The sequence below is a fragment of the Mauremys mutica genome, chromosome 19 (genome assembly GCF_020497125.1).
Source record: "Mauremys mutica isolate MM-2020 ecotype Southern chromosome 19, ASM2049712v1, whole genome shotgun sequence".
Taxonomy (NCBI): Eukaryota; Metazoa; Chordata; order Testudines; family Geoemydidae; genus Mauremys; species Mauremys mutica.
In genome coordinates this window covers 5,578,731-5,604,991 of record NC_059090.1, presented here as the reverse complement: position 1 = coordinate 5,604,991, position 26,261 = coordinate 5,578,731, and the positions used below count along the sequence as shown (strand labels likewise).

At 55.0% G+C, this 26,261-nt stretch overlaps 1 protein-coding gene across 1 annotated transcript; it reads left to right on the top strand.

Annotated features, from left to right (window-relative positions):
* Nucleotides 1–13,281: 13,281 nt before the first annotated feature.
* On the top strand, nucleotides 13,282–19,315 carry LOC123353267 (C-C motif chemokine 5-like). Its single transcript, XM_044994237.1, has 3 exons — nucleotides 13,282–13,750; nucleotides 17,363–17,480; nucleotides 18,816–19,315. The coding sequence occupies exons 1-3, from the start codon at nucleotides 13,582–13,584 to the stop codon at nucleotides 18,925–18,927; spliced, it is 399 nt and encodes a 132-aa protein (XP_044850172.1). The 5' UTR covers nucleotides 13,282–13,581; the 3' UTR covers nucleotides 18,928–19,315.
* The last annotated feature ends 6,946 nt before the right edge of the window (nucleotides 19,316–26,261 follow it).

The following is a 26,261-nucleotide window of genomic DNA, read 5'->3' as shown; positions in this document are numbered from 1 at the left end:
GGGATCCCTGGTCCTCAGGACACAGCAGAGGAGGGGGTCTCTGCTGGGAGCCCTGGTCCTCAGGACACAGCAGAGGAGGGGGTCTCTGCTGGGAGCCCTGGTCCTCAAGACACAGCGGAGGAGGGGGTCTCTGCCCTTGCTGGCCCCAGGGACCCAAGCCAGCACCCCTCTGCGGCCACATCCGTCACCAGCCTCTCCTCCACCCGTGGCGTGGTACCTCTGGCCTCCAACTGCCTGTGTACGGAGCCGCCACGTGAGCCCCCCGGCGCAGGCGTGAAGAGAAAGCACTCGGCACATGGCAGAGAGGCTGAGGCAGAGGCAGAAGAAAAGGCCCTTTACTACATGAAGGTCCAGGCTGTGAACGGCATCTCGGTGGGCTGGGAGACCGGGGCCGGTTTCGAAGCCATTAGGAAGCGGCCTCGGATCTTTAAGACCAAGCACAGCGGAGGAGAAAGCTTTGCCGGCTCGGACCTGAGCAGCTCCCACACCAAGTCTGAGCTGGGGGACGTGGACTCAGAGGCAGAGGAGGCGCCGCAGCAGCCGACGGGAGCGCCCCCGGAGTGGCTCCTCACCATCGAGCAGGGCGTGCGGTGCCTGGCCTGCTGCCGAGTCTTTCCCAGCCTGGAGGCCCTGACCCAGCATGTGAAGCAGGGGCTGCGCCAAGGCTTCAGCTGCCGTGTCCACTACCGGGTGCTGGGGCAGCTGAGGGCGAGAGGGAGGTCCCAGAGGCAGGGCTGGCTCTAGCTTTTTTGCCACCCCAAGCAAAAAAAAAAAAAAAAACCTGCGTGGGGGCCGGAGCGGCGAAGGGGCGGGGGAGAACAGCCAGCCTGAACAGCAAGGGGAGGGGCAGGTAGCCAACCTGCTGGCTGGCCGGAGCCGCAAAGGGCGAGGGGGGAAGGAAACCTGCCAGCCAGTCGGAGAGACGATGGGGAGGGGGCCGTGAAACTAACCTGCCGGCCGGAGCAGCAAAGGAGCGGGGGGAGGGCTGTGAAACAAACCTGCCGGCCGGAGCAGCAAAGGAGCGGGGGGAGGGCTGTGAAACAAACCTGCCGGCAGGAGCGGCGAAGGGAAGAAAAAACAAAACAAAAAAAGTACCTATGGGGCGGCGGGAGCGCGGGTGCAGGGGGACTCCCAGCCCTGCAGACCCCGGCAGCGGAGTGCACACCCCAGCTGGCAGGGGAGAGAGAGAGAGAAGGAGGGTGGCCAGGGCTTCCTTAAGCGGGACGCTCACCATGCAGCCCCTCCTGCCACGCCGCCTGCCGGGAGGGCTCCGCGCTGCTCCGGGGGGCAGGCAGGGAGGGACGCGGGCTGCTGTGCCGGGCTTGCTGCAGACCTGGCACTGCTCCGAGCAGCTCCCCTCCTCTGTGCCGCCGCCCCCTACAGGGCAGCAGGAGCAGCAAACCAAAAAGAAAAAAACCTGCAAGGGCGGCGCAAGCGTGGAAGCGCAAAAAAAAAAAAGGGTTCGGCGGGATGCCGCCCCTTGGAATCTGCCGCCCCAAGCACCAGCTTGTTCGGCTGGTGCCTGGAGCCGGCCCTGCCCAGAGGGGAAGAGTCCTGTGCCCTTGGGGTAAGGACCCTAAGCCAGGGGCCTTGGAGATGGGCACAGCCCGGTCGCAGGCTGCCAGGGTGACAGATGTCAGGGCTGAGGCAGCCCAATGGGGCAGAGTGTCCATCCCCCCAGGCCAGGGCAGCATGGGCTCCAACAGGACGTTGTCTAGGGCTCTGTCCAGCCTAGTTTCCAGTGTGCCCAGCGAGGGGGCTCTGGCCCTTCCCTGGGGGCAGCGTGTCAGACCCCTGACCGGGCGCTCCCCTGATAGTCGCACTCCGTGAGTCCCCTTCCCCACCCCCTCCCCCTGCCCGCGGGGGGCCCTTTGGGCCTGGGACACAGGGCTGGGAGCGGGTGGGGGACTCACCGCAGGGGGCGATGGCCGCAGGACCTGGGTTTTCATTCTTCTTTCAGAGTCGCAGTGATCAAGGGAGTCGCCCCCTCATCAGGGTGTCTCTGCCGGGAGCCCTGGTCCTCAGGACACAGCAGAGGAGGGGGTCTCTGATGGGAGCCAGGTTCTTGTGGACACAGCAGCGGACGGGGTCTCTGCTGGGAGTCAGGTTCCTCAGGACACAGCGGAGGAGGGGGTCTCTGCACTTGCTGGCCCCAGGGACCCAAGCCAGCACCCCTCTGCGGCCATATCCATCACTAGCCACTCCTCCACCCGCGGCGTGGAACTTGTGGCCTCCAAGCACTTGTGTGCGCAGACGCCATGTGAGGCCCCCGGCGCAGGTGTGAAGAGAAAGCGCTCGGCACGTTGTTGGTGTCACTAGGCATATCTCTGGGTAGTTCGGGGGGGTGGAAGACCCCTGCTCTAGGCCAAAGTGAACCAAAGCTCCTCCATGCTGAACTTTAACCGACCTAAACTGCCAGCAACTGCAGAACAGAATGTGTAACAGTCAGCTATCAACTGCAACACAGCTCAAACGGGGCTAAAGCAGTAGTGATAAGGGGGAGCCTACGTACCGCTAGCTCAAGGACAAAATAACTTGTAGAAGGAAAATTTACTAACAAGCTACAAATTGCAGCAGCCAAGGTTGCTAGGGGAAGGAAGAGGGGAGGGGAGAAAGGGGGAAACTAAGCTGAAGTAAACAACTTGGGTATAAAAAGGGAAAGCTGCTTGTATCAGCGCGCTTGATCTGAGACATGCTGGTCTCCTAGTGCCTTTTCTGAGATCTCGAATAAACTTTTGTCTCTCACCGGCCTTCGCTTCCCGTTTGCCATGTTCCTGTGCAGAACTAATCCTTGGCTGTGAAGCAGCTGTTGGGTGTCACTGCGTTTATCAACTGCTGGCGGCTTCCCAGGGGGAGTCTATAGATGAGGCCAAAGCTGCTGGACCTGCTGAGGGAAACAATGGTGCTGTGGGCTGGAGATCCAGGGTCAAAGTGCGGTGGAAGGCGAGATTCCCTCGCACAGAAGTGCCTGCGCCGGCTCATTGCTGGGAAGGGAGCCCCCGGAGCAGGGGCGGCTCTAGCACCAGCAAAACAAGCACCTGCTTGGGGCAGCCCATTTGCAGGGGCGGCATGGGAGCTGAGAACCAACAGGGGGCTCTGGGAGCTGTAGTTCCTTGGTTAGCTCCCTGCCTATACAGCCAGCCCTGGAGCAGGGAAACAACTACATTTCCCAGCATTCCCTTGGCCACTACCAACTGGAAAGGAAGGAGGGGGACCTCAGGCGGCAGCATGCTGTGAGTGCTGTGGATGGCAGGGAGACCAGATTTGAACTTTCACAAAACAGGACACTCCAGGGGGAGGGAATCCCCACCCTGCCACAATCCACTCCCTCCGACTGCCCCCCCCCAGAAACCCCAGCCCATCCAACCCCCCCTGCTCCCTGTCCCTTGATTGCCCCTCCCCGGAATCCCCTACCCCTTCTCCAACCCCCCCCAGCCCCCTTACCGTGCCACTCAGTCCAGCGTGTCTGGCTCCGTGCAGCTCCAGACCCGCTGCTGCATACATCCTGCCATGCTCCCCCACGGAGCCCACAGCCCCACCCCCACCCCAGCACCTGCCCTCCAGATTTGAACACCTCAAAATTCAGGAGTGCTCAAGCTCAGTTTGGGCAGCTGTTACTTCAGTTCTCCCAAATCAAATACACTGATCCACTGTAAGTTGCTGTAGAAAAAGTAGGATAAAATTGAGCAAGAAATGCTTCCCAGTGGTTATCAGGACTGGAATTGCTATTTTCAACAGCCATTGCTTTTTGTTTGTTTGTTTGTTTGTTTGTTTGTTTGTTTAAAAGGAAGACAGTGATACTGCATTGGCAAATTCCCCCTAGAAAGAAAGAGTGGAACAAAAGAATAATAAAGGCACCTCAACTTTTCCTCATTTATGGAGGAGAGTCTTATAATATGCATCCAGATATCCTCCAATCACACAAGCTGAAAATTGTTCCACTTTGCTGCAGCTCTGTAACCATATGGGAACCAATCCTGTCAGTGTTTTGTGCACATCCAAAATTCCTGCTGAATGACCCACCCTGGGAGCGAGTTACCAGTGACCCAGGGCTGCGGCGCAAGGAGGGTTCGGGGGGGAGTCTGGGAGCTGGAGCTTTAAGCAAAAACACCAAAATCATGAGCTGCCCATGCTGTGACACTGGGTTTGTAACGAATAGACCCTCTGGTGATGTCTCCAGTTGGATTCTCACCTAAGCTTTGCCCCTGCTACGATCCTGCATCTCAGCGATGTTATTACACTATGTCATTGCACGGCTGCCCTGGGGATCTTCGTTAAAGGGTTAAAAAAAACATTGCCACTTTGAGCTGAACTGCCCCAGTCATTGCCTGGCTGCAGGGCTGTGTGCCGCAAACCCTGCCGCTGCCCGACACGCCGCAGCCTTGTCTGCACTATTGCTACCGTAACCCACATTCACACGGTGTCTCTGTCCCCCTCTAGTGGCCAGGCCTTATACAGCAGTTTACGTCCCCTCCAGCGTTTGGGTTAACAGAGCTGGGTTCTTTGACATGAACAGCGGCCGATCCTGCTTTTAGATCCAGAGGTCTCAAGTCACTACCAATGGTGCCCAGTCCAGAGGGATCTCATTACACTGGCACTGCTCGGGATCTACCTCTCTCAGACAGCAGCTGCAGACACTGTTTTAAATGCCCTCTCCGTGATACCTACGTTGAGCAGGGACAGCTAACACGGTGTCTAATAAAAGCCTGCAGCCCACCTACCCTCAAGCTCCCACGGCCACTATGACCCATGGGGCTGGCCCAGTGCTGGTGCTGGGGGGAAGTGTTTGCAAACTTTCCCTGGCTCAGACAGAGTGAAGGAAGTTCAGAAACCAGGATCCCGACACGAACGTCAATCCCGACCCATTGGGACTTAACCACAGTCCTCGCAAAAACGTATTGGTGACCGGGGGAGCGGAACCCCCCTGACAGCTCGTGTCCTCGCAGCTAATGGCTGCTGCGTAAGGACCACAAAGGCAGCAGGCCCGGAAAGAATTTGTACCACTGGTGTCAGAGGTCATTGCACCTGGGAGGCAGCAGTGCCAGCACACGTGCTGTATTTATATGTGCAGTCACTAGAGGGCGCTGGCGCCGCTGTATTGTTGCCTTGAACCTTGCAAGTGGCTCTCTCATTTCCTTTTCCTATTTACTACATCTCCGTATAGTTTATTATACGATTGCTTGCCAGTCTTGGCTTTGCTGTGAGATCTAAGGTGCAACTGACCTGGGGTAAGTGGCTGGTTCTTTGGGACTCAGAGTAACTGAACATTGCTGTGATCCTTGGTGTGAGGGGCCCTCTATCACACAGTGGGAGGCAAAGCAGACTGGAGTACCCGGGGGACCGTCTGGGACTCTGTTCCTGAGGAGTTGGCACTCGCAACCACTTAGGGGTTTGTGCCCTGGTTGGTTACAGCCTGCCCTGGTGTTGGGACTTGTGCTCTTATGCCACCATTGGAAGTGTCACAGGGACCCCTCTTCACACCTAATGAATCACCAGCATAGTAACAATATACTGAGGCGCAGTGACCCCAGGCTCTTCTGGGGCACATTCCCTCGGGTCGGTGTGAATCTCCCTCTTGCCATGGCAAACCTCACGCTGCAGATTCAGCCAGACAAAATGACTCTGAGAACCGTCCTGGAGTTTCCAAGGTCATCGGATGTGCTACCAAAATAGAGGTGGAAATATAACACTGCCCGTCAGCTCCCCAGCCACAGACTCAGCGTGCTTTACAACAGGTGTGTCATAAACAGATATTTAAGGGTTAATGTCTCTTTTCCCTGTAAAGGGTTAAGAAGCTCAGTAAACCTGGCTGACACCTGACCAGAGGACCAATAAGGGGACAAGATACTTTCAAATCTTCGTGGAGGGAAGTCTTTTGTTTGTGCTCTTTGTTTGGGGGTTGTTCGCTCTTGGAACTAAGAGGGACCAGACATCAATCCAGGCTCTCCAAATCTTTCTGCATCAGTCTCTCATGTTTCAAACTTGTAAGTAATAGCCAGGCAAGGCGTGTTAGTCTTATTTTTGTTTTCTCAACTTGTAAATGTTCCTTTTGGCTGAGAGGATTTGACCTCTGTTTGCTGTAACTGTGAACCTAAGGCTAGAGGGGGTTCTCTGGGCTATATGAATCTGATTTCCCTGTAAAGTATTTTCCATCTTGATTTTACAGAGATGATTTTTACCTTTCTTTCTTTAATTAAAAGCTTTCTTTTTAAGAACCTGATTGATTTTTTTCCTTGTATTAAGATCCAAGGGGATTGGATCTGGACTCACCAGGAATTGGTGGGGGAAGGGAGGGGGGATGGTTAAATTCTGTTTGTGTTAAGATCCAAGGGGTTGGATCGGTGTTCACCAGGAACTTGGTGAAAAAGCCTCTCAAGGCTGCCCGGGGAGAGGAAGGTTTTGGGGGGACAGAAGGTGATCCAGACACTGACATTTCTGCATGGTGGCAGTGTTACCAGATCTAAGCTAGTAATTAAGCTTAGAAGTGTCCATGCAGGTCCCCATGTCTGTACCCTAAAGTTCAGAGTGGGGAGAGGGGTTGATGCTGTGAACTAGCCCCAGAGCTGGCTGATGCAGCTGCACAGACGAGGGCTCCTTGCAAATGCTGGGACTTCCTGTAGCCAAACGTCCCTGGCCTTTCCTGCTGCTCCCTGGGACGTCCCAGCCCAGGCCACCTCTGCCCTGCACTCAGATTTAGCCCTGCCCCATGGGAGTGCCAGCTCTCAGCCCCTGAACGAGCACCAACCCAGCTGCCTTTGCTGGGGCAGAGGGAGACATTTGGGCTGCTTAGAATCCAGGTCCTGGATTTCCTGTGAGGTGGCTCACGAGGACACTGGAGTAGCCTGGCTGTGGCTCTTAGAGCAGTGAAAGGCTCATTTCAGCAGGCACTCTGCTCCCAGAGACGGCCGCCATCAGCCGTGGGGAGATGGGTTCCCTCTCCAGCCATTCCTGCAGCTCTGCCGGGCCTGACCCTGCTCTCACGCCCCAGATGTAAATCAGGAGCCGCCCCATTGCAATCAGGGAAGTGGCTCAGGTGTAAAACCCAGTCCCGGGGCCAGGTCACCAATGGCTCGGCCTCGGCGCGCACAGCTGGGGAAGGGTTTTTGGGTGAGCTCAGCAGACAATGTGCGCCCGATGCGCCGAGCTCTTTGGCCAATCTGGCCCCAGCTTTGGGGGCTGGGTGAGCATTTCAAAGTCACATGGAGCAGGGCCCCAACTTCCATTGACTTGGGCACCTTTGAAACCCTCACCTGCGGAACCCTTCTGAAAATTGGTGCCCCCGTCATTCTAACAGTGGTCAGTCTCAACACAGCCCCTCGCTAACCCAGCTCCTCCTGCTCCTGCAGATTCAAGACTCGAATGGGCAAAGAGATCTGTGCCAACCCTGACAAGCCGTGGGTGAAGAAATACCAGGGGTTCTTCCAGCCGAATTCCCTGTCTGTCCCCAGCTAGACGAGCCGGGAGGGGAGAATCCTGGAGACCAGCCCCCAGCTCTGTAATCCACACACGCAGCTGCAAACGTCTCTTGCTAGCTTGACTTTAAACCTTTAGCAGAAACCTGCTTCTTTTGTCCTACCCTGGTGCAGGATCTGAAACTCCAGGGGAGCCGCTCCTGGCTCTCTGACTCAGCCCATCTCAGGGGAGGGCTGTGGGCACAGAAAGTGGCGTCTGATGTTGCTGGCAGCTCTGCTGGGATGCAGCGTCTCCAGCTGGGTTTAGCAGCCCCCCGAGTGCACCTCCTCCAACAAGGTCCCCATGGGGTGTGTGTCTGTACCACGGTGGGGTCACCTCCTGGGGGGGGGGGCCTTGCAAAACCATCTAGGGGAGCAGATGTTCTGTTCTCATGGGAAACAGGGTGCCCAGATCCCTCAGCAGTTTTAAAATTCCCAGCCCTACCCTGCAGGCCCAGATTGTAGCCTGGTTAGACCAGGCCGTCCTCCTCCCCATGGCCCAGCAGGAGAGTTCCTTCCAGGGACCTGGGACAACCTCCCGGTCTCCTCGGTAGCCACCAGCACAGGAAGGGCCCATCCCCACAGGACAGTGATGCAGGCAGGAGTTCAGGAGCCCACAGACACGTGTCTGTTAAGGCTGGCACAAGGGGCAAACTCCCCTGAGCTCCCCCAGAGCCATGTCCTGGCACGCTTGTCCTTCCCCCCGGGGACAAGCCGCCCCCTTGAGGCTCTTTTCCAGAGCTGTGTCCCACCTGGTCTGCAAAGCCCCATAGGCGACCCTGCCCCAGCCCGGTACAAACCCCTGAGCAGTGACACAGACAACAGGTGACGGCATCCAGCCGAGCAGAGGGAACAGGGAGCAGCTGTGTTGCCTCATGCTATGCAGACTCAGTGAAACACGTCCCCGCCAAGCCAGTGAGGGAGACACCCAGCCAGACGCTGTTAGCTAAACAACGCTTCCTGCGCAGATCCCACGTCCCCCTGACTTTTTGGTATCGTTCTGGGGTAAGAAATGTCAAACACAATGCTGCAAGCTTCATATGTACCTGTGTGTAAGCATATGGGTGCGTACGTGGGCATTTGATTCTGGAAAGGCCTCGCAATACTGTTGTTGGCTTCCTCGTCTATGTATCAAAATATACAAATATATAAACCATGAAATCAATGAAGCGTTTGTGCCAGTTTGGGGGATCTGATGAATCCGGTGGGTTTGTAAAATCGCTGTGTCATTGAATGCACCAGTGGCTATTGAGCCAGCCGTCTGTCACCTCCCTCCCAGACCAGGGACAGTGGAGAGTCATTAGCACTGATAGCTCCCATTTAAATGGAAGCGCGGTAGCATGGCTGAAGCCTGGGGGAACCAGTTGGCCCAAGTTTGTCTGCAGGGATGGGGGTTGGTGAAAGGTCCCCAGAAGGGGAACTAGCATGTAAAATCTCCCAGGAGCCCACGATGGGACCGGGAGAGGAACACAGCGACAGGCTCTTGGAGGGAGAGGGAACTGTTTGACTTTGAGAGGAGGCGAGAGGAAGCTGCCTAGAGAGGTCAGTGAGGTTCGGGAGAGAAGCCTGACCTTGAGACGTGGAGTCCCAGGATGGAGCAGGAACCCCCGAAAGGACATGGATTCAAATCCCGAAGAATGCTCTGAGTGATGAGGAATGGGAGGCAGGGATCCACGCGCTGGTGTTTCGTATTTTGCTTGGATCTGCACTGCTACAGACTAGGGACCGAATGTCTGGGCAGCAGTTCTGCAGAAAAGGACCTAGGGGTTACGGTGGACGAAAAGCTGAATATGAGTCAACAGTGTACCCTTGTTGCCAAGAAACAGTGTACCCTTGTTGCCAAAATGGCATTTTGGGTTGTATAAGTAGGGGCATTTCCAGCAGATCGAGGGATGTGATCATTCCCCTCTACTCAGCACTGGTGAGGCCTCATTTGGAGTACTGTGTCCAGTTTTGGGCCCCACACTACAAGAAGGATGTGGATAAATTGGAGAGAGTCCAGCGGAGGGCAACAAAAATGATTAGGGGGCTGGAGCACATGACTTATGAGGAGAGGCTGAGGGAATTCAGATTGTTTAGTCTGCAGAAGAGAAGAATGAGGGGGGATTTGATAGCTGCTTTCAACTACCTGAAAGGGGGTTCCAAAGAGGATGGATCTAGACTGTTCTCAGTGGTAGAAGATGACAGAACAAGGAGTAATGGTCTCAAGTTGCAGAGGGGGAGGTTTAGGTTGGACATTAGGAAAAACTTTTTCACTAGGAGGGTGGTGAAGCACTGGAATGGGTTCCCTAGGGAGGTGGTGGAATCTCCATCCTTAGAGGTTTTTAAGGTCAGGCTTGACAAAGCCCTGGGTGGGATGATTTAGTTGGGTTTGGTCCTGCTTTGAGCAGGGGGTTGGACTAGATACCTCCTGAGGTCCCTTCCAACCCTGAGATTCTATGATTCTATGATCTCTTATGCTGTCTAAAGTGAAGTGTGATTGTGTTAGAAACCGCACGCAAGGTCTCTGCCTGCTTCAACCGTGGTGCGTCCCTGCAGGGGTTAACTGTTTGCCGGGTGCCTGCAGGATGGAGCTCCGGGAGGGGTGTGCCGAGGCTGCTGGGGGAGCTGGCAAGAGTCTCAGGGCTCAGAAGAGGACGCTAGATGGAGGATCAGCACCCTGGGAATGTGTCTCGAGACACAAAGCCAGAGCAGTGTCTGGCCTGGGCTCAGACTCAACATGCCCAAAGCACCTGGGTCCAGCGTTGGGACGCAAACACAGCAGCCTGGCGAGTGTCCAGAGGGGGCGCTTGACCGGGGCTGGGGCAATGGAGAGCTGAACACCCAGCCAGGCGCTCGGTGCAATGGGGCTCTGCTCCGGGTGGGTCTCTAGGTGTCACTGGGTACAAATTATCCTAACCGCCAATGCTCCCCTCCACTGGCCTCTTCCCCACAGGCTTTGTCTGGCTCTGAGGGCCCAGGATCTTCCACCCTCACTGGGCCGGCCCTTCCGCCAGGCGTATCCGCGGAAACAGGGGCCTGCTCACTATGTAAGGTACTGCCCTGTGTGCGGGTGTAGTGTACACACCCCCAAACACACACACTGTGCTGTACACACACAGCCACCAACACACACACTGTGCTGTACACACACACACACCTGCCCCCAAACACACACACTGTGCTGTACAAATGCCACAAACACACACATTGTGCTGTACACACACAGCCACAAACACACACACCGTGCTGTACACACACACACACCCCCAAACTCACACACTGTGCTGTACAAACACAAACTCACACACTATGCTGTACAAACACAGCCACAAACACACACACTCTGCTGTAAACACCCCCACCTACCCCCAAACACACACACACTGTGCTGTACACACCCCCACCTACTCCCAAACACACACACTGTGCTGTACACACACAGCCACAAACACACACACCGTGCTGTACACACACACACCCACCCCCAAACTCACACACTGTGCTGTACAAACACAAACTCAAACACTATGCTGTACAAACACAGCCACAAACACACACACGGTGCTGTACACACCCCCACCTGCCCCCAAACACACACACACTGTGCTGTACACACACACACACACACACAAACACACACACTGTGCTGTACACACCCCACACACTGTGCTGTACACACTGACACCCAAACACAGAAACTGCTGTACACACCAACTCCCAAACACACACACTGTGCTGTACACACACAGCCACAAACACACACACTGTGCTGTACACCCCCCACCAACTCCCAAACACACACACTGTGCTGAACACACCCAGCTACAAACACACGCACTGTGATGTACACACACACACACCCCTACAAACCCTGCTCTCCTCTTGCCAGGTCTCGAGCCTGCATCCACTGTCTATACTGCTGTGTTCGGCCCTGCAGCGTGACCCCGACTCAGCTGACCTGGGCTCTGAGCCTCACTGCAGTGGGTCTTGCTGCTTGGTGGATGTGCCCTGTGGATGCCAGGGCACCCTGGGAGAAGGCAATCCTTGCTGGCAGATGCTAGCCGGGTTCCCTGCTCTGGGTGCCAGCGGATTGTGTCTGAGGGGGAGGCTGCAGCTGTCCCCGTCTAGCTCCCAGCCCAGCCTCACTGCACTGAGAACCCCTGTCCATGGTGCCAGGAGATCTGAGCCGAGCCCTGCTGCGGTGCTGGAAAGCAGCGGGGCCTAGCGGGGATACAGCCGCACCGGGCACAGGGCTAGGGAGGGGTGAGGCAGGGGCTCAGCTTTTCTCCCTGAGCAGGAGCCTGTTATCTCAGGACAGCGCTCGGTTCCTCTGGCGTCTCCACCAGACTCCGGGCAGGGTTTAGAGCCAATATCGCCCTGCCACAGCGTTTCCCTGGGAGCCAGATTTCCTGACAGGGACTGACCTACCTCACACGGAAAGGCGAACATATGCGGTGTCCCGCAGCTAGGGAGGGACCCACACCAAACAGCCCCGAGCTGCGGGAAGGTGGCCCATAGCACAGGCTGGGCCAGAACCATGGATCTGTCTGATCTAGGCAGAGCTGGAAATGCCACCTATTAAGGTTGCCCAACACTTTTTATTCAAAGTCCGTGTTTTCATTTGCTCAGCATTTCCCCAAACTTTAACCATTTGGGCATAAATTTCTCAGGCCAGGTGTCTGCCTCAGGCTGATTTTTTCTGGAGAGTTTCATTGAAAACAATTTCAGCCAGTTCTGACAACGAGGTTGGGAAAACGCAACCGTCTGTCAGTCACTGTCCCATGGCGAAGCAACGGGGCTCAGAGCAGGGGTGTGGCATTCGGCTGAGGGGGTGCCCTGGGGACAGAGAGAGGCGCCTTTTGTGAAAACCTGCCCTCGGTTAGCTCAGTTACAATCCTCTTGAGAACTCACTGGCAGTTGTTGGAATTTTTTCAGCTGGGCAAAACACTCATTTGCTCCAACCTTGTTACTGGAAACGACGGAACCGTTTTTGCAGAGACTTGCCAATCAAATTCAGCCTGGGGCAGACAACCGGCATGGGGAAAATTCAGCCAACATGGTTAACGGCCTGTCTGGTTTCCAAATGCTTTAAAGCGGTGACCACAGCCTTACGATACACGTGCCACACGCATCTGTCTGATGTATACAAGAGTCTCATTCATTGGAGGCCATTTCGATGCCTACCTGCCGGATCTGTGTGTGCAGCTAGGTATTCAGTGGCTGGATTCTGCTTGCTGACACATGGGTGTAAATCTGGAGTCTTTCCATTGGAGTCCATGGCACTTAACTGCATGTACACCATGAAACGACAGCAGGATTTTGCTCCTGGACATCTAAACAGCTTAAACTGAACCCCAAAAATATTGTGAGGGTATCACCCTCCCAAGGGGGTGGAGTTTTCTCCTCCTCCCGCATCCTGGACACATAACAGGGAAATGAAGCTGCTACTTCTGCCACTGCAGCGTTTCAGGCCCAGAAAGCGAGTGGAAGAGGACCCTGGTTCAATCCCCTCTCTCGGTGGGCTATAACAGGGTGTGCTGGCCTAGGACTGTGCTGGGGTCAGTTTCAGGCTCTGCCACAGAGTCCCTATGTAATCTTGGGTAAGTCATTTAATCTACCCCGGCCCTTGGCGTACCATGGGGCTGAGACTTCCCTGCCTCCCAGGGGGCTGAGGATGAAATTGGTTCGTGACTGTGAGGCACTCAGGTTCTATGGCCCTGGGAGTGCATCTGCAGACAGCTCCCCTGCAATGTACCTTCGCACACAAAATGGGCTGGATTATGCATCATTTCTAAGGCACGCTGGCCGGTGTCACTGGCTGTGTTTGAAACAGGCCTGCCCAGGCCTTCAGCAAACACACGGGCAGAGAATCGAACCTCATCCTGTGTGGTTTGCAAGTGACTAAATTTAAACCTAAAACCCTCTGCCTGCCCCTCTCTGTCCTCCCCCGGGAGCATGTGCAGGGCTGGCTCCTTATCTGCAAATCAGCAAGAGACTTTCCAGTGACACTGCTCTTCTGTCTCCCCGGCCACAGGAGCGTGGGGACATAGGTATTAATAGATGATAATGAACGAATGGAATAAGTATTCATCCAACATGGACATTCCAGCACCATCATGGGAATCCCTGCTGAGGGCTATAAAATACCATGGCCGGCGAGGGGGAAGCCAGACCATTCTCGGCCACCCCAACCTGCCAGAATCTGCCTGCTGCTGGCGCCAGAGCCGAGACACCCCGCCTGGAAATGAAGGTCGCCTCCTTAGCCCTTGTAACACTGCTCCTTGCGGCTCTCTGGATGGAAGCCCACTCGTTCAGCTGTAAGTAGCGGGTCAGCCCCTTTCTTTCTCCTCGAGACCCCAGCTTAGACAAGGCGATCGGGAAGGAAAGCTACGCACAGTGCAGAGGAAGGCTGCTCCCAGAGATGAGGGAGTGGGCTGGGCGCTGGGAGATCTGGGTCCGGTCCCACCTCTGCCACGGACTCTGTGCGCCATAGCTGAGTCACTTAGGCCTTCCCATTAAAGGGTGGAAAATCCCCAGGGCAGTTTTGAAAGCCTCAGCCTTCGTCTCGCCGTGGCTCCGTTCCCCATCTGGAAATGGAGCTCACGATTCTCCTTTTGTCTTGTCTGTTTAGATCATGAGAGCGGAGCCCATGGCTCTGTGCAGCACCCAGCACAATGGGTCCCCCCCCCCATCTCTTTTGGGGCCTTTAGGCACAACTGAATCTGAATCCTTCCTGCCTCACCAGACATAGCTCAGGGCAAGAACAAGGCTCCAGGATCCCTGCCTATCCCGGCCTGCTCTGTGCATATCCTCTATTGTTAAGGCCCATAAGTTTTCCCTCACTGAGCTGTGTCTGATGGATGGACTCTTTCAGTGAGGCCCTTTGTGGATTCCTCTGGTTCATTCGTCACCCACACCCCAGATATTGCCATCTTCTTTTCTGGAGCAGTTTGGAGCTTAAAGGGGTGTCAGATTCTCTGAGGAAACTCAGCACACTTTCAACTTTGCGGTAAATTCATGCCATTTAATGTGTAGTGTTTTCCTGAGGCATTTGCTTTCGACGGCATTGAGAGGCCTGTCTGCACCTTCTGATAGATTTTCAGCTTTCACATCAGGCTGTTCAGGGGGAAATAACACCTCCGTGGATGGTTTGGAGATTGCTCTGCAAGTTGTAGATTTTCAATGGCCAAATCCTGTTGAAGCTGGGGAATGCGGCGCCATTTTGTCAAATCGTTACATTAGTTCCTTCCGGTTCTGCCCCTGGCCTCTCTACAGCAGCAGTGCACATCTATGGACAGGAGATTCGGGCTTTGTGCTACCTGGGGGGTGGTGCTCAGCCCTGGGGCTGGCAGCAGAGCCCGTTCCTAGGCGGTTACTTTCAGAAGGGCCTTGCCATGCGTGGAGCTGGAAGAGAATTGCCCATCAAAACCACTGCCTGGCAAATGGTTTTCCTCACAATGGAATTTTTCACAGAGCAAATTCTGTTCTCATCAATATTTTTCAGGTTTTCATTAAAAAAAAAACAGAAAAGGGAACATTTTCATTTTGGCATTTTTCAAAGATGTCTTGATTTTTTTTTTAAACAAAAAATTTTGGGGGTTGTTTTTGGGGGTTGTTCTTAGGGTTGCCAACTTTCTAATAGCACAAAACCGAAACACCCCTGCCCCAGCCCTTCCTGAGGCCCTGCCCATGCCCTGCCCCTTCTCCAAGGCCCCACCCACCGCTCATTCCATCCCCCTCCCTCCCTCGCTTGCTCTTCCCCACCCTCACTCACGTTCAGCGGGCTAGGGGTGGGGATGCAGGGGGTGGGCTCTGGGGTGAGTCTGGAGATGAGAGGTTTGAGGTGCGGGAGGGTGCTCCGGGCTGGGATCAAGGGGTTTGGAGGTAGGATGGGGATCAGTGCAGGGGGTGAGGGTGTCAGGGGTGTAGGCTCCAGATGGCACTTACCTCAAGCAGCTCACGGAAGCAGCAGCATGTTCCCCCTCCAGCTCCTAAGCAGAGGTGCGGCCAGGTGGCTCTGCGCACTGCCCCGTTCACAGGCACCACCTCCGCAGCTCCCATTTGCTGCGGTTCCCAGCCAATTGGAGCTGCAGGGGTGGCACTTGGGGTGGGACAGCATGCGGAGCTCCCTGGCTGCCGCTACACGTAGGAGCCGGAGGGAGGACATGCCGCTGATTCCGGGAGCTGCATGGCGCGGAGGCTAGCAGGGAGCCTGCCAGCCCCACTATGCAGCGCTGCCAACCAGACAGTCAATGGCCCAGTCAGCAGAGCTGACCGGAGCCGCCAGGATCCCTTTTCAACCGGGTGTTCCAGTGGAAAACTGGACACCTGGTCACCCTAGACAAAATAGATCCTTTCTAGGCACAAGACTGGAACCACATGGGACACCCGTACAGTCAGGGAGACCAGAGATCTCCCAGGCTGCCCATAGTTCAGTTCCACTCAGCTACTTCTTTCCCTGCACACCCTGGTTGCTCAAGGCTGCCTGGCCCTGATCTAGTGCCTGCCCAGGGAATGGGCCCAGCAGAGCGTGTGGAGCTCCCAGTCCAGGTGTCCCACTGGAGACGTGTGGACTCACCCCTGCGGCGCCTCCTGCTGGTGACTTCCGGGAATTAGCTCTCCAGCCCCCGGAGCGCCCTCTGCAGGCCGGTGTTCCGCTACCACTTGGCCCCCGCATCCCTCCCAGACCCAGTGCCCGTTATCTGGGGCACAGCCCCCTGGCAGTAACTCCTCAGTCTTAGGGTTTCCCCTCCCTGGGGAACCCCCACCCACTATCCCCACCTTGCCTCAGTATCAGGCTACTGCCAGTCATCGTCTAGCCCCGCGCCCTGGGGCAGACTGCAGTATCAGCCACTCAGCACTGGCAAGGAGGGTTTGGACCTGCTGCCTTGGCCTACCCCTGGGCTGCCCTTTGTAAGCCCCAGTAGCTGTTAGCCCAATGCTAGGCCGCAGCCTGGGGCTTTCAAGGAAGGAGTTCTCCAGCTCCTCAGCCTTTCCCCAGCCCTGCTCCACTCCGGTATCCTGTATCTAGCTCCCTCAGCCAGGCCCTTCTCCCTCTACAGCCAGAGGGAGACTGACTGGGCTCCTGGCTCACTGCCTCTTACAGGGGCCAGCTGGGCCTGATTGGGGCATGGCCCCAGCTGCAGCCACTTCCCCCAATCAGCCCAGCCTAAAAGCTTCTTTCTCCAGTCACACCCCCCTCCCAGGGCTGTTTTTAACCCCTCTGGACCTGAGCGGGGTGACCACCCCGCTACACCCACGCTTTGGGATCCGAACTAACCCAAACGCCAGTGCTGAGAAATCGATCACGTTTCATCCGAGGGCCTGAAAGGCTGTGCTGATGTTTCATGTCCCGCGTGCTGGGTAACATGAGAGGACTCCTTGTTTCTGAAACTAAGCTGGTTCTCTATTAAGAGATCTCTATCACTGAGATCCTGCAACTGCAAGGAGCATTCAAGCCATGTGCACACAGACTGCAGCCTCCTGCAAACTGAGCTCCTCCCTCCAAGCTCCATGCAGGTTGCTCCAATCAACATAAATTAATTAACCCCTGCAAACCACCACCCCCGCCCCCGGCAAGGGTGTTAACATCCTTGTCCCCATGCTACCAGTGGGGAAAGAGAGAAACAGAGAGGCAAACAGCTAAACAATGAGATCGACAGTGATTCAGTGGCAAAGCTGGGAATATTATAATTGCAATATTTCAGTGGCAGTGACAGGCAGAAACCCTCCAGTGCAAAACATCAATGAATCCAATCTCAGGGGTATCAATGGGAGCATCAGATAATTCCCTCCTGACCCCCAGAGACAGGTTTGGCCGCTCCCCAGCACTGCTGAAGTCACTATTACACATGATTAATCCTGTCTCCTCAGTTCTTCGTTATTATCCAGTGTATGAGAACTCACACAACTTCCTTTCTTCTTTCCAGTTGATAGGAAACGCAACACATGCTGTTATGCAAGCAATTTTGTCCGAAAACCGATCTCCCCGCAACTGATCCGGAGTGACAGACCCACAGATCGGAGATGCTCCCGCCAGGCCGTGATGTAAGTTTCACAGGGTGGCAGACACACGGGGCTTGATGCTTTTCTTTTCTCTTGTGTCTGTAACTCCATCTGATCCAGTAAACACGACAGAAAAGTCCTTTCCGGGAGCTGCTCATGTTGTACCTAATCCGCCACCTGATGATTCGCACGCAGAGCGAGCTCTCGAATATACCCCTTTGCAGCAAGGAGTTAATAGTGGTTTCTATGCTGGGATTTCATTACTAAGGCTGGTCTACATGGAAAGTTCCACCCATTTAATTAAAGGTCTGATTAAAAAACCAATTCCGTTAAACAGATGCCAGTGGCCTTGCTTATTTTAGTTACCATCAAAACTTGTTCTTAATCAACCCACAACACGACACTTTCATGAGAGCATCCACAGGTATTTGCACTGGTTTCCCTAAATCATGTCAATTGCTGCAACTTTCTATGTAGCCCAGCCCTAAATACATTGGGGTAAATCATCTGTTACTGCCCAAAGAGTTACTGGAGATCAAAACCGAATGACACATGTAACCATAAAGAAGCACAGTGCACCAGGGCATGTGCTCCCCTTGCTATTTGTATTGTGTGTGTGAACTGCCAGTGTTGTTGCACATTAGCAGATAGCCGTGGGGTCTCACAGTCAGTGTGAACTGATGAGATTCCTCTAGAAAAGGACATTGGAAAGGAGCAATAGAAAAGTGAGAGGAGGGGTAGGTGTCACTGTCAGTGAATGTCTCTGCCTGGCTCAATCAGTTCCGATGCCGTAGTGAGAGACGATCCCAAAGAGCTCTGTGTTTGACCCAGCTCTGGACGCCTGCACATCAGGATCAAGGTGTCTTGGCAGAGAGGTCAGCGGCACTGATCTTAGGACCTGAGTGCACTGAGTCGTGCGCGAGCCCAGAATTGGACTGGCAGGGGATACCCCAGCCTAGGACCGCAGTGCATTGACAAAGCTGGTGGGGGCTGTGCTGGAGTAGCTGGGAGTGCTGCAGGCCAAGATCATGGTGTATTGACCGGTCGGTGTGTGGTGGGGGGGCACAGATTGCAATAGGACAAGATGTGGCAGGTCCGGATTGAGGTGTGTTGTCAAAGCTGAAGGAGGCAAGTGCCACAGCAGCAGCCCCACAGCACCGTGCCTGGGGCCAGGCAGCTCTGTCAGCCTCCTGCACTCAAGAGAACCGATTTCACTGCAGAACCCGACTGTTTCAGGGACAAACGCCTTCGTTCCCAGCGCTCTCACAGTCACTGCCCTGGCCTCATAGCCACGTGAGCCGTGATCAGAGTCCTGGTGCATCTCTGGCCCGTGCCTAAGGGAACCTGCCTCATGGACCTTTCTCTCTCTATTCACAGCGTGGTGCTGCAGAGGGGGAAGGAAGTCTGTGTCGATCCCAGTGCGGAATGGTTCAAGACGTACAAAGAAAACCAGAAAAACTCCTTAAAGAAACTTGGCCTCTGGGTCTGAGACAGCAGCAGCTGGACACGATCTCAGTTTCACATGCTACATTATTTATATGCACTGACGTACCAGTGTACGGTTTTGCTAATTTATTTTTCTAGCCCTGTTAATTTATGTGAAAAAACCCCTTCCATTCCCTTCATCCCTTCTGTGTCCTTCCCCCCCTCCACTGAACATGTGATGGGGCAGCTGGCCAAAACCACTGTCACTCTCTGCAGACACAATAAAATCCGGTGTTTTCTAACATGTCCCAGTGCTGCCGCTGATGTGAGTAGGAAATGTCCCCCCATTTCTGAACAAGGATGGGCCTTGTCGCCGTGGTGTCACTATGGAGATCCAAGGATGGTGCAGGGCAATGTGGTGTCACTATGGAAACACAAGGGTGGTGAAGGACAACCTGGTGTTACTATGGAAAACCAAGGATGCTGTGGGGTTGCAATGGAGGAGGGAATCAGGGAGTGGACTGACCCTTGCTCACAGGAGGGGCGTGGGGAAGAGGGGACAGGGCCACTCTGAGCTTGTGGGCTCGTTCTTCTCCATCCTTCTCCCTCCCCACCTGTGCGAATGGTACAGAATGCTCCCCACCCCACCCCACCCCAAAACCCCTTTGGCTCTTGACAGGCGAGGGGGGCAGGGCAGAGCTCTGGCTGCTTCCTGCAGCAGCCCTGATTGGCTGCTCTTCCCAGGAGGCAGGGCAGTGGCACAAGCAGCCAATCAGAGGGAGCTTTCCCCAGGCAGGGCTGGAGTGCCTGGTCCCATGGCCAGACTGGCTGCAACTCACTGGTGCCAGAAGTGGGATGGCAGTGACCACAGGGCTGACTCTGATCTTGCTCTCACCAGGCACTGGGCAGCTGCCTTCCCCTGGGTGCCAGAGTGAGGGAGACCAGAGTCAGGCTGGTGTCCGAGCTCAGGGGTTCCTTTACTGATTTACCTGCTGTCCCCTCCCCATGGTACCTGGCAGAGGAGAAGTCATGCCAGGGAGTTACATGCAGTAGCCTGAGGCTCTCAGCCTGGGGGGCACCATAACAGAACAAACGCCAGGGCACTGCCCCAGCCTACCCTCCCCGTATTGCTGTGGGGAGCAGGATCTCCGCTAGATGGGAAGGGGCTGCGGTGTGAAGAAGGTGGGGAACCCATTGCACTAACCTTTCCCTTCTGAGAACCAAGGCCCAGATCCCCGCTGGGGTTCAGGAAAGAAGCTGGGCCGCCCCCCAGCTCTGCTTGATCAGTTTGCGCTGAATCCGCCCTGTTCGTCACTCTCCGTTCCAAGCTGTGGATCTCATGGACGTGAAGCTGCTGGGCCCTCCGGCCTGGAGCACCTGGGTTTCCCTGTTTTTGAAGGACTTAGGAGAAGGAAAGTTCTTGGACACTAATTACCCGGGAGCTTGTCCCTGTCCCAGGCTGACAAGACACTGTCGGTAACAGACACATGGCGGGGTGGGAGGCTGTCTAGAATTTTGGGTGCCAGTAGAAACTGCAAATGCGATTGCAGCTACTGGGGTCTTATTGTTTAAGCGCCTGGTCCACCTCCCATTGACGCTGAAGACTCTTTCTGTGGACTCTAGTGAGAACTGGACCTGCCCTCTATGGCTAAGAGTCCATAACTTTTGAAACAGCCTTTGGTTTCCTCATGTAGGAGGCCGGGGGCTTGAGGAGCAGGTACCCCCCCTCCCCCAATGGCAATCACCTCAAAGAGACCCCTTAAACTTCCCACAGGCCTAGGAGAAGCCCATCCTCCATTGATATTTGCTCCCAACCTGCTTTCATTCCGTCTCCAAAACCCTCCTCCACCCCTAGGATCAGCCCCTCGCCATCCCCCCACGGGCCCAATGCGCCCATGTGCTCCCTCTTCTCCTGCCCCACTTTCTGCTCCCCGTCCCCATCCCCGTGACAACACTGACAATGCTGGGGGGCTGGGACATCACAGACCCCTTCCCTTTCCATGGCACCATTAATGCACAAACTGCCCCAGGGAACAAGCGGTTTGGTTTTGGTTCTTCCTAACAATGTTTGGGGCATTTCTGCCTTTTCCCTTTGGCCTCCCCTGGTGCCAGGCAGCAGCTGAGGTACAAACCTGCATCTCCCTGTTATTCCTACATGGTTCCCTAGGGGTCTGACCTAGAGACCCTCACAGAACAGGGAGTAGGCTCAGGGAGCTGCCTCGACCTCCAGGCAGAGAGAGGGGGTGTAAGCAGGATACGTGCAGCTTGAATCCTGACTGCAAGCTTTTATCTCTGCATTGTGCTCTTGCGCCTTGTGCATCTGCACCACGTCTCCTCTGCCTCCTGTGCCAGTAGAGAACAGGCGCTTTTTCTCATGACACAAACCTTCCCATATGGTGGGAGACCCCTTCCACCGACACTTATGGCAGAACCCCCCTGTAAAACGAACTCACGGAACTCCCCTGGTTTGGTGTCGGCCACAACTTTACCCAGGGTTCACCTGGTGGCAATGGGGATTAAGATCAAACTAACATACAGGATTTGTTCATCTTTGTTTATGTTCTTGTTACTAAGGAAAATGAAATTAAACATGAAGTTAATTATTAATTAAAGAATAAGAGACTAATTATGTGATAACCTGAAGGATATTGTAATACTGAATGTCACCTTGTTTTTTTTTCTGTTAGCAATACGGGGAATGATGGCTACTCTGGGACAAGTTTATTTGATGTAATTTACCCCCTTTAGACTAAAGAATTCTGCAGTAACACCTCGCTCCAAAGGTTGGGGTGAGGGACTAGGTGAGACTGAGACTGCAGACCTGCTGTAGACGTCAGTTAATTCTATTGCAGATGGGATTTATTCTGACAACCTTTAAAGTCAATTTTCTGTTAAGAGAGAAACGACTTGAAGAAACACGTTGTGTAATCTTTTACCCGACTAGCCTGTAACAGCCACTGACTGCTAGGGTGCTCCCATTCAACAGGAACCTACGGGCATCAGAGCCTCCGCCACTAAAGGGGTCGCCTGACAGCACCAAACACTGCGCCAGAAGGAGGCCCAGAGTCTGGCTGGGTCCCGGGGGGGCGAGGGAGGAGACCCCCATGGACGCCGGAGAGGAGTGGTAAATCCCAAACCCTGATGGAACTGAACTGACACCCCACAGCCGCCTGCCGCTCCGGGGGCGTTTCCCAGGGTCCTTGTCACTGGCTGACAGACACTCGGGGCAGAAACGGAAGGGGCTGGGGGCAAACGTGAGTCTGTGCCACCTTGATGCCCCCTGACCCTGGGCCCAGTGGGCTCCCCGAGGGTGAGAGAGCAGCCACACGGCTGCTGTAACCTGGGGCCCAGCCATGGCCCCCCAGGATGGATGTGGCAGCTGGCACTGGTGGGGCATGGCTGACCCGTGCTCCCTGGATCCCTCCCCTTTGCAGCCCCTGGCCAGAGACTGCGGGGTGGCCTGGGCCTAGCTATGAACAGCTCTGACGAGTCCCTCTGGCCTGGGGGGTCCCCAGCTGGCCACACCGCCTGGAATCTACTTTGTGCCACCTGAGCAGCACAGAGAAGGGGTGGAGGGGCCATTCCTCTGCCCCCGGCGCTGTCAGGGCTTCTGCTCCGGCCCCAGGCCCCGGCCCTGCTCCGGGCAGGACTGGAGAGTGAACCGGGCACGGGCCAATCCCTGCGCTGAGTTACACGGTGTAAAGCAGGAGTCGCTCCATGGAGCCGCGCTGGCTTTACACGGGTGTCGCTGCAGCGGGATCCGGCCCGTTGGCCGCTGCCTCCCCCTCGGGGAGCAGATCCAGAGAACAGGCTCCTCTGGGGGGGGGCCAGGAGCTCTCAGCTGGGGGTAGGGCCGGCTTCAGACCCCAGCCCGCCAAGCAGGCGCATGGGGCGGCATTGTCCCGGCAGGGCGGCATTTGGCTCCGGTGGACCTTCCGCAGTCATGCCTGCGGGAGGTCCACCAGAGCCCCGGGAGGAGCGGACCTGCCGCAGGCATGACTGCGGAGGGTCCCCTCTTCCCGCGGCTCCGCTTGAGCTCCCGCAGGCATGACTGCGGCGGGTGTGCTGGTCCCGCGGCTCGGACGGAGCTCCCGCAGGCATGCCTGCGGATGCTCCACCGGAGCCGGGACCAGTGCACCCGCCGCAGACACTTCTGCCCCGGCCGCAGGACCGGGGAAGGGCGGCGCAGCACACCACCCTGCTTGGGGCGGTGTAATTTCTAGAGCCGCCCCTGGCTGGGGGGCAGGGTTGGCAACAGCAACCAAACAGACCCCTGCTAACTCAGAAAAGGAGGAAAGGTCACTGACGCCGCCTGCCAATGGGAGCAGGGATCCAGGGGCCGACCCTTATGGCCCAGACTCTGCCGGAGCTGTGCCGGTGAGCTCCATCAAGCCACCCCTTTCCCAGCCTGCTCTCTTGGCAGGTTTGCAAAGAGGGAACCAGTTTAGTCACACGCCTGCTGTGTGGGGAAAGGTGGCTTTGGGGGTGAGAGACTGGCCTAAGACTAGGCCTCAGGAGACCTGTCTTCAGCTACTGCCTCTCTGACACTGACTCTCTGGATGCCCTTAGGCACGTTCTTTAACCTCCCTGTCCCTCAGCCATAAAACTGGGAGAAGAACCCTTCCTTTCTTCTCCCCCTGACCTTTGTCTGCCTTCTCTCTCTCCAGTGTAAACTCCCTGGGGCAGAGTCTGTGACTTAGGGCTTGTCTGTACGGGAAAGTTAGATCAGTTAGACCAGTGTCCTTAAACCACTGGGGTTATCCCAGTACAACGCCTTCCCCCCGCCCCCCCAGGTGGATATTCTTATTCCAATATAGGAGCAGCTTTTGGGGTTTATCTTAACCCCCTTCCAAAGCAACATACAATACACTGGAAAAAGGCCACGTGGACCAGAATAAGTGTCCACACGGGCAGGTTACTCCAGGTTAACTATAGCTGTTTAAATTCCTATACTCCTGTAGCAGTTCAACTCTCCTCTGCAGACAAGTCCTAACTCTGTGTCCATGCAGCATCTGGCGGTCACCAGCTGCACCCCGTCTTCCTTCTCCAGGGGGCCATCAAGGGGGGCCACTGTCCCCTGCACTCTGATGAGGTGCCGCTACCCTCGGGGAAAGGACCTTCTCTACCTGCTTGGCCAGCACCGCCAGCTCCCACCCGTCACCAGCTGAGCTCTGGCTCCAGCCTTCTGATGGCAGAGTGGGGAAAGCCCCATCCCCAGCTGGTGGGGATTCCCTCTTGGGGAAGATATAAATGGGGGTGGGGGAGGGGGAAATCCCTGACACTGAGAAAAGGCCTGAGTGAGGGTTCCCTATGGGAGAGTGTCAGGGCAGTAGCAGGGCACAGCAGTGACTTTTTCACACACACTGGTTAGAAATGCCACACCTCGAACTGCACACACTGCTCGGGCAAGAACCAGGCAGTGGGATCTGAAGGCACCTGGTCCAGAACTGCATAAAGGCTGGAGTTCTGGGCATTACCGTGAGAGATCCTACAGCCAGGGCCAAAATCATATGTGCACCAAGTACCCAAGCGTGATTAAATTTCACATTGGTACCTTCTTTGCGTTTTGTCAAATCTGCAGTGAAAGTGTTCTTAAAACAAACATGCTGGGTCATCATCTGAGACGGCTCTAACATGAACTATATGGCAGAATGCAGGCAAAACACAGAGCAGGAGACGTACAGTTCTCCCTCAAGGAATTTAGTCACAAATTTAATTAACACATTTTTTTTTAACGATTATCATCAGCATGGAAGCATGTCCTCTGGAATGGTGGCCAAAGCATGAAGGGGCATACGAATGTTTAGCATAACTGGCACGTAAATACCTTGCAATGCTGGCTACAAAAGTGGCATGCGAACATCTGTTCTTACTTTCAGGTGACATTGTAAACAAGAAGCGGGCAGCATCATCTCCCGTAAATGTAAATAACTTGTTTGTCTGAGCGACTGGCTGAACAAGAAGTAGGACTGAGTGGACTTTCTAGGCTCTAAAGTTTTACATTGTTTTATGTTTGTGTCCAGTTACGTAGCAAAAAAAAATCGACATTTGTAAGTTGCACTTTCACAGTAAAGAGATTGCACTAGTGTACTTGAATGAGGTGAATTGAAAAATATTATTTCTTTTATCATTTTTACAGTGCCAAGATTTGTAATAAAAATAAGATCAAGTGAGGACTTTACACTTTGTATCCTGTGTTGTAATTGAAATCAATATATTGAAAATGTAGAAAAACATCCAAAATATTGAATACATTTCAATTGGTTTCTATTGTTTAACAATCTGATTAAAACTGATTAAGCATGATTAATTTTTTTAATCACAATTAATTTTTTTTAGTTAATCGTGTGAGTTCACTGCAATTTACTTGACAGCCCCAGTGATTAGTTTTCAAATGATACCTCCTGAGGCGTGTTTTGTATGAAGATGATCACAGTAGCGGGGCAGGTCTGAATACAAGGGTGCATTCGGGCACAAAGAGCCTCCCATGGGAAGTCCCATATCCAATGCAGAGGGCAAAATGTAACCGCTGCCAATCGCGCCAGCAGCAACTAGGGCCGGGTCCTTATTTTAGGGGACTCTCTACAATTTCTTCCTTTTTTGGCTCAAGACCCCACCCCATAATGCGAGAACCTATAAGCCGGGTGCCTTTGCTAGGCAAATCTGTCCCCTCTTGGAAGCACAGAGGTTTAAACAAACAAACTTTATGGAGGGAGAGCGGAGAAAAGGGACAGGCCAGGCTGACCTGAGACAAACAGTTACACTTTAACGCCTCGCACCCCCGGTTACCTCACGGTGCACAAGTCACAGAACCAAACAATTGGACCCTGAGTGGCTGGTGCCGTTTTTGGCCTCCCCCTCTCAGTTCAGGGCCCCCCGATTTCCTCACTCACAGTCTGGGCTCCCAAGAGTCCAGGACAACCAGGGGCCGGTTTGGTAGCCAGCTGGGGCTCCACCCCCTGCCCTGCTATAATGATGTCGGCGACTAGGCCAGGGAGGCCTCACCAGAGTCACTAGGCTGATGTAGCCGGTCGCTGTGAATTCCTCTGCTCCCGCTGGCGGCACCCACCTGCCTCACTCTGATGCACCATCTGCTGGAGGCGGTGGGCCTGTGGCTGAATCCAGCTGCGCTTTGTGCTGCCTTCTGGGGGCTGTGGCTGGGCCTAGGGCTGCCTGGCTCTGCCTGCTGCTCAGGGGAGCAGAACTGCCAGACACCTGGCCCCTCTGGTGAGCTCTGCCCGCATGCAGCAGGGACAGCTCATGGCTCAGATCTCTCCGATAACGGGATCAGTGGCCTGGGGAACCCATCAGGGTCCCTGTCCCCCCAGAGAGGTGTTCCCAGCAACAAGCCTCTCTCCCCCTCCCTATACTTCTCACCCTGTTATTTTATCCCTTCCT

Bases quoted from the DNA above. Each gene is read 5' to 3' on its own strand.
- LOC123353267 (XM_044994237.1), top strand. From the start codon at position 13,582: ATGGCCGGCGAGGGGGAAGCCAGACCATTCTCGGCCACCCCAACCTGC. The intron at 13,751-17,362 runs GTAAGTAGCGGG...TCTTCTTTCCAG, and splicing joins GGAAGCCCACTCGTTCAGCT to TTGATAGGAAACGCAACACA. The intron at 17,481-18,815 runs GTAAGTTTCACA...CTCTATTCACAG, and splicing joins TGCTCCCGCCAGGCCGTGAT to CGTGGTGCTGCAGAGGGGGA.